The sequence below is a fragment of the Palaemon carinicauda genome, chromosome 10 (genome assembly GCF_036898095.1).
Source record: "Palaemon carinicauda isolate YSFRI2023 chromosome 10, ASM3689809v2, whole genome shotgun sequence".
Taxonomy (NCBI): domain Eukaryota; kingdom Metazoa; phylum Arthropoda; class Malacostraca; order Decapoda; family Palaemonidae; genus Palaemon; species Palaemon carinicauda.
In genome coordinates this window covers 39687160-39693815 of record NC_090734.1, presented here as the reverse complement: position 1 = coordinate 39693815, position 6656 = coordinate 39687160, and the positions used below count along the sequence as shown (strand labels likewise).

At 35.4% G+C, this 6656-nt stretch overlaps 1 protein-coding gene across 1 annotated transcript; it reads right to left on the bottom strand.

Moving 5' to 3' along the window:
- Window positions 1-481: 481 nt before the first annotated feature.
- Window positions 482-3128, bottom strand: LOC137648613 (uncharacterized). The gene is made up of 2 exons (XM_068381542.1): window positions 1823-3128; window positions 482-1441 (listed from the first exon to the last, which is right to left on the bottom strand). The coding sequence occupies exons 1-2, from the start codon at window positions 2435-2437 to the stop codon at window positions 494-496; spliced, it is 1563 nt and encodes a 520-aa protein (XP_068237643.1). The 5' UTR covers window positions 2438-3128; the 3' UTR covers window positions 482-493.
- Between the last annotated feature and the right edge of the window lie 3528 nt (window positions 3129-6656).

Sequence of the window (6656 nt, the reverse complement as noted above, 5' to 3'; positions counted from 1 at the left end):
TGCATCGAAAAACATACATTAGGAGATCGAGGTCCTCATCCCAATGATTTGCCGTTTCACTGCTGTACTAACGCAAAAGGTTCTTCAAGGTTTGATGGAACCTTTCCAGGGCACCATTTGTCTGTGGATGATATATAGAGGAGTTAACATTATGAATATTCAATGTATGCATAGTTTGTTTGAAGACATGGCTTGTAAAATTAGTTCCCTGGTCACATTGTAACTCATAGGGAAATCCTAAAACAGTGAAAACCTTCCTAAGGTTAAGTAATATAGTCTTTGCATTTATGTTTTTGATTGCAAATGCCAAAGGGTACCTTGAAGTGGGACACATAGCAGTCAGTATGTATTCATTCCCTCTCTTAGTCTTTGGTAAGGGACCAACGCAATCTATGATGAGTTTGTAAAAAGGAGTTTTGGGTACTAGTACGTTCTGGAGTGGTGCTGGCGGGATTCTCTGGTTAGGTTGACCTGTAACCTGACAATGGTGACATTAAGCAACATAGCTCTTAATATCTTTACCAAGGCCTGGCCAATAATAGTCTTCACTTACTCTTTTGTAGGTCTTATTGACCCCTAAGTGGGATTCTGCAGAATGAGCGAGGTCTAACAAGGAAAGTCTTAGAGGTTGAGGAATGACCATTTGGTGGCAATCCCTCCAAGTATGGTTAGAATTAATCTGTGGCGACCTGAAATGCCTGCAGAGAATACCTTTATTCACATAAAAATATGGCAATTTTGAATTTTCATCTGGAATTCTCACCTTTTTCCAAAGTTCACTAAGGCTGGGGTCCTCTTTCTGTAGCTCGGTAAACTCTTTCTTACCTACGTTCACCAAGTCTAAGGCCTCCATAGTTCTTCCAGTAGTTTTACTCTCACTTTTCAAGTGTCCTGCCCTGGAAGTATTCCTAGTCACAACCTGAGTTATAGCTGGTGGAGATTCTATGGACTTACTTTCTTCTTGGATTACGAAATCAGGATCTGAAATAATAAAATTAGTTTTCACCTGTGACCCTGCTAGATCATTACCCAAGATCAGCTCTACTGGAGAACACGGCAAGGCTTGCTTTAACACAGCTACTTTAGCCTTTCCTGTAAAGTAAGGACTAACAATTTCCACTTCAGCAAGAGGCAGAGTCCTGGAAGAGATTAAATCTGAAATGGTTACAAACTCTCTAGTGTAAGTTAGATTCTTCGAACCTAAGTCTGCCAATATAGACTGAGAGGAACCAGAGTCTCTGAGGCACTTCAGTGAAGTACCATTTACAGTAACATCACAAATAAATCCTTCAAACGGCTGCAACCCTTCCATCGGAGTAGTCACATGGCATGTGCTCCTTGACTGGGCATTTTTACCTTCTTTTGCTTTTGAAGTTTTGCACTGGGGAAGTGGACAATTTTCAATAGTGTGGCCCTCTTTCTTGCAGTAAGTACAGGATACCTGGGGAGATTTGGAAAAGGAAGGAGATGATTTGTTAGTTTGACCCTTTTGTGATTTATGGATTAAGTGGTAATCATCGGCGAGACTAGCTGCCTTCTTTACCAGTGTTTCACCTTTAAAATGAATGAAGGTTGAGATATGAGTAGGCACTTTCCTCAAAAATTCTTCTAGAAGAATCAAATTCTTAAATGATTCGAAGTTATCAACACCTGCTCTTTCTAACCACTTATTCAACTGCCTATTTTTGACACTACAAAATTACACAAAAGTTTGGTTGAAAGTTTTAACAGAATTTCTAAAATTTTGTCTGTACCCTTTTATGGTAATGGAGTACGCATCCAGGATAGTTTTCTTTAACACTGTATAGTCATTTTCACTTACCAGTTGTGAAGCAACAAATGCAGCTTTACCCTTGACTTTGTTCCTGATGAGCAAGGACCAGAATTCTACAGGCCATTTTAAGGTTTCTGCGATTTGTTCAAAGTTCTGGAAGAAAACCTCGGGATCTCTCTCGTCGAAATCAGGTACAAGCTTACTGGCTTTAAAAACTTCGAACGTAGCAGGGAGTGTGGCTTCCTTTCTGTTACTTAAAGAAAGCTTCTGGAGTTTTTTCTGGTGTCTTATCTCCGCTTCTCGTTCCTTCTCTCTTGCTTCTGCTCTCTTCTCTTCTAGATAGAGCTCCCGTTCGGTCGTTTCCTTCTTTACCTTCTCTAACTGCAATTGAAGCCTTATTTTCTCTACTTCTGTATCTACTGGAACAGGCGGAAGTACTCCTGCTGCAATTCTGAGTGCTTGTACTTCTTCATCATCTGCAATAATCTCTTGGTTAATTAAATAATCCAAAATGTTACTCAGTAATCTAGCCTTCACATAAACAGGATCAACCACAATGTTACATTTTGCTGCTAGGTCACGCAGATCCTGTTTAGTAGCATACCTGAGCGTAGATAATTCCTCTTTGGGGTTTCCAGCAAAGCTCTCTAGATTAAAAGGCATTTTGAACAAGGTTTAATTACTCACTACACAACACTTATGTAAATACAACAAATCCTACCTACCTAACAATGAATGGCTGACTAAACGCGAACACATTAACTCTGTTAATCATTCTAAACAGTATTCATATTTAAAAATAAAGTTAACAGTAGCCACACGTACATTGCTCCTAACATAAACAAATGTAACAAGTTATATTTACTACCGAGAACCTATAATGATAAATTTAGGTAACTGCAGCCCAACGCTATTACTGTACTTATAATAGAACGCTAACAGACAGCGAGAGGAGTATTTAAATACGAATAACAACTAGTAGTTACAGAATGGTAATTACCTAAAGATATACGCAGCAACCTGACTAAACCACATGTCTAATCTTGGGGAGTTAAACTAGCGCAATTCAGTAATTACAGAAAGTCTGGAATCACGGAGTGTTCGAGGTACACTAAAAGTGCGAGAATGAACTAATACTTCCGCAATGAGAAGACTTTAAAAGGAGTACAGTGGATTTTGCTAATCCGAAAGGTCGGGAGCTAAACAATGATGTGCAAGGTAACATAAGATTAACGTAACTTATCACTTTTATAGGATAGCGAGGGTGACCTTTATTATGGAAGATATTAATGAGGCGGGCATAAGAGGCGATACATAGATCCCTGTCAATTAACACTTGTTATCGACTTATCCTTCAAAATACTTTACCTTGGTTTAAGGAGAGATGAGGTGTATTCTTGCCTGGAACTACTGTCAAACACAGTTTAATGAAAGCGAAGAACAGCGTAGCGTGGCACTAACTGTATAAATCAATGAAGCACAATATCTGGACATATCGTTCACCAACAGTTCTTAAAAATTCACCAAAAACATTTCAACAGTTTATAGTCGCACAACATATTTGGAATCCCGGACAGGCCCCCAAATTATGACATGCCTAAGCTGAATGTCCTCGTATTCAGTGGTAAATACTTTAGCTTGAAGATGGCCTTAGCTAACACTCAGTAGGAAGCATAATAAAAATAATATTCCACCAAAATAAAATCCAAACTGTGCGAAACCATGGTCGGGTGAACGAAACTCAGCAATCTCTTATTATGATTATTAATTACTAATTATACAAATTAACATGAATTACTTAACACTTATACATGAACGAAATAGTTTCAACAAAACACTTCACTATAATAATTAAACATATGGCAAATAGTTCAATAATTCAACACAATTCAACATATCTAAATAACAAAATACACTTAGTAATATGAGAAAGAGCCACGAACACTGTCTTCAGAACAGGAAGAATACACCTAACTTAACAAGAAATTTGAAGTACCAAAGTAAACAAAATGAAGAACATAAAGGAGTAATAATGGGAAAAGAGACTTTGCTCTGGACAAGGAAGGATGAAAGTGAAGAAAGCAATCAACAGATGGCGTGCATAAAGAAAGTAAGAAAATACTAAAAACAGTTTATAATATTCAATATGTACAATAATGGAGTGAAAACTTGACATATATATATATATATATATATATATATATATATATATATATATATATATATATATATATATATATATATATATATATATATATATATATATATATATATATATGTACATATATATATATATATATATATATATATATATATATATATATATATATATATATATATATATATATATATATATATATATATATATATATATATATATATATATATATATATATATGTACATATATATATATATATATATATATATATATATATATATATATATATATATATATATATATATATATATATATATATATATATATATATATATATATATATATATATATATATATATATATATATATATTATTACTAGCCAATCTACAACTCTATCTGGAAAAGCAAGATGCTATAAGCCCAAGGGCTCCAATAGGGAAAATTAGCCCGGTGAGCAACGGAAATAAGGAAATAAATATATGATGAGAATAAATTAATAATATATCATTCTTAAAACAGTAATGGCGTCAAAACAGATATGTCCTATATAACCTATTAACAACATCAAAATCAGAGATGTCATATTTAAACAATAAAAAGACTCATGTCAGCCTGGTCAACTTAAAAACATTTGCTTCAACTTTGAACTTTTGAAGTTCTACTGCTTCAACTACGCAATTGGGAAGATCATTCTAAAATTTGGTAACACCTGGTATGAAACTTCTAGAATACTGTGTAGTATAAAGCGTCATGATGGTGAAGGCCTGGCTATTACAATTAACTGCCTACCTAGTATTACGAACAGGATAGAATTATCTAAGGCGATCCAAATGTAAAGGATGGTCAGAGTTATGAAAAATCTTATGCACCCTGCATAATGAACTAATTGAACGACGGTGCCAAAGATTAATATCTAGATCAGGAATAAGAAATTTAATAGACCGTAAGTTTCTGTCCAAGAAATTAAGATTAGAATCAGCAGTTGAACACAAGACAGGAGAACAATAATCAAAACAAGGTAGAATGAAACAATTAAAACGCTTCTTCAGAATATATTGATCACCAAAAACCTTAAAAGACTTTCTCAATAAAACAATTTTTTGTGCAATTGAAGAAGACAGAGACCTAATGTGTTTCTCAAAAGTAAATTTGCTGTCGAGAATCAAACCTAAAATATTAAAAGAGTCATACAAATTTAAAGAAACATTATCAATACTGAGATCCGGATGTTGAGGAGCCACCGTTCTTGACCTACTTACGATCACACTTTGAGTTTTGTTAGGATTCAACTTCATACCCCATAATTTGCACCATGCACTAATTTTAGCTAAATCTCTATTAAGGGATTCACCAACCCTAGATCTACATTCAGGGGATGGAATTGATGCAAAGAGAGTAGCATCATCTGCATATGCAACAATCTTGTTTTCTAGGCCGAACTACATGTCATGTGTATATAGTATGAAAAGTAATGGGCCAAGAGCACTACCCTGTGGAACACCGGATATCACAATCCTATACTCACTATGGTGCCCATCAACAACAACTCTTTGAGATCTTCTACTTAAAAAATAAAAAATAATGCTAAGAAACAGCCCACCAATTCCCAACTGCTTCAGTTTGAAAACAAGGGCCTCATGATTAACACGGTCAAAGGCCGCACTAAAATCAAGGCCAATCATACGAACTTCCTGACCATAATCAAGGGATTTCTGTACAGCATTGGAAATTGTAAGGAGGGCATCACATGCTCCAAGGCCTTTACGAAAACCAAATTGCAAGCTAGGGAGTATATGATTACCTTCAGCAAACCTATTAAGACGTTTTGCCAGAAGACGTTCAAAAACTTTAGATAATATGGGAGTTATGGAAATTGGGCGGTATTCAGCTGGACTTGAGCTACCACAAACACGTTTAAATAGAGGAGTAACATTACTAATTCTCCAACAAGTGCTAAAAGCTCCTCTTCTTGCTAACTTGCACAGAATAACAAATAACTTTGGAGCTAAGAAATCTGCTGTCTTTATAAAAGAACAAAGGAAAAATAACATTCGTGTCTACACCTCCATAACCCTTAACAGAGCTTTAATCTCATGAGATCGAAAAGCTAAACTAGTTAGTTTAGCCTTAGGAAAACAAGAATGAGGAAGTTCAAGTTTTTCATTAGTCTGTTTACTGTCAAAAATATCAGCCAAAAGGGGTTCCTTTTCTTTTGGACAGTGAGTGACTGAGCCATCTGGTTTAAGTAAAGGAGGAACTGTTGTATCAACACCAAAGAGTGCAGATTTAAAGGTAAACCACCATTTATGTTCCTGAGTTGTACCAGAAAGGGTTTCTTTTATGGTTAAATTATACTCCTTTTCAGTTGAGGCATAAAGTCTCTGAGCAAAAGCTCGAAGCTGAGTATAGTTGTTCCAGGTCAAATATGATATGTTACCCTTCCAAAGGTGATAAGCCTCCTGCTTCTCCAAATAAGCACGTCTACAACAATCATCATTGAACCACGATTTCACCTTCACTCGGTACCTTAGCACACAAGAAGGGATACGCCTATCGATTATGTTGACTAGATTCTCATACAAAGGGACAACAGGATCTACACCACTAAATAATTGTGACCAATTCAAGCACAAAATATCATGCAAAATCCTATTACAGTCTGCTTGGGATTTCATATAAATTTTACAAGAGTATGATATATCAGGGTCAGGATGCTCAGTCT

Coding starts and splice junctions, on each gene's coding strand:
- LOC137648613 (XM_068381542.1), bottom strand. CDS start 2,437: ATGCCTTTTAATCTAGAGAGCTTTGCTGGAAACCCCAAAGAGGAATTA. Junction 1,442..1,822: donor CATTTGTTGCTTCACAACTG/GTAAGTGAAAAT, acceptor AAATCTCCCCAG/GTATCCTGTACTTACTGCAA.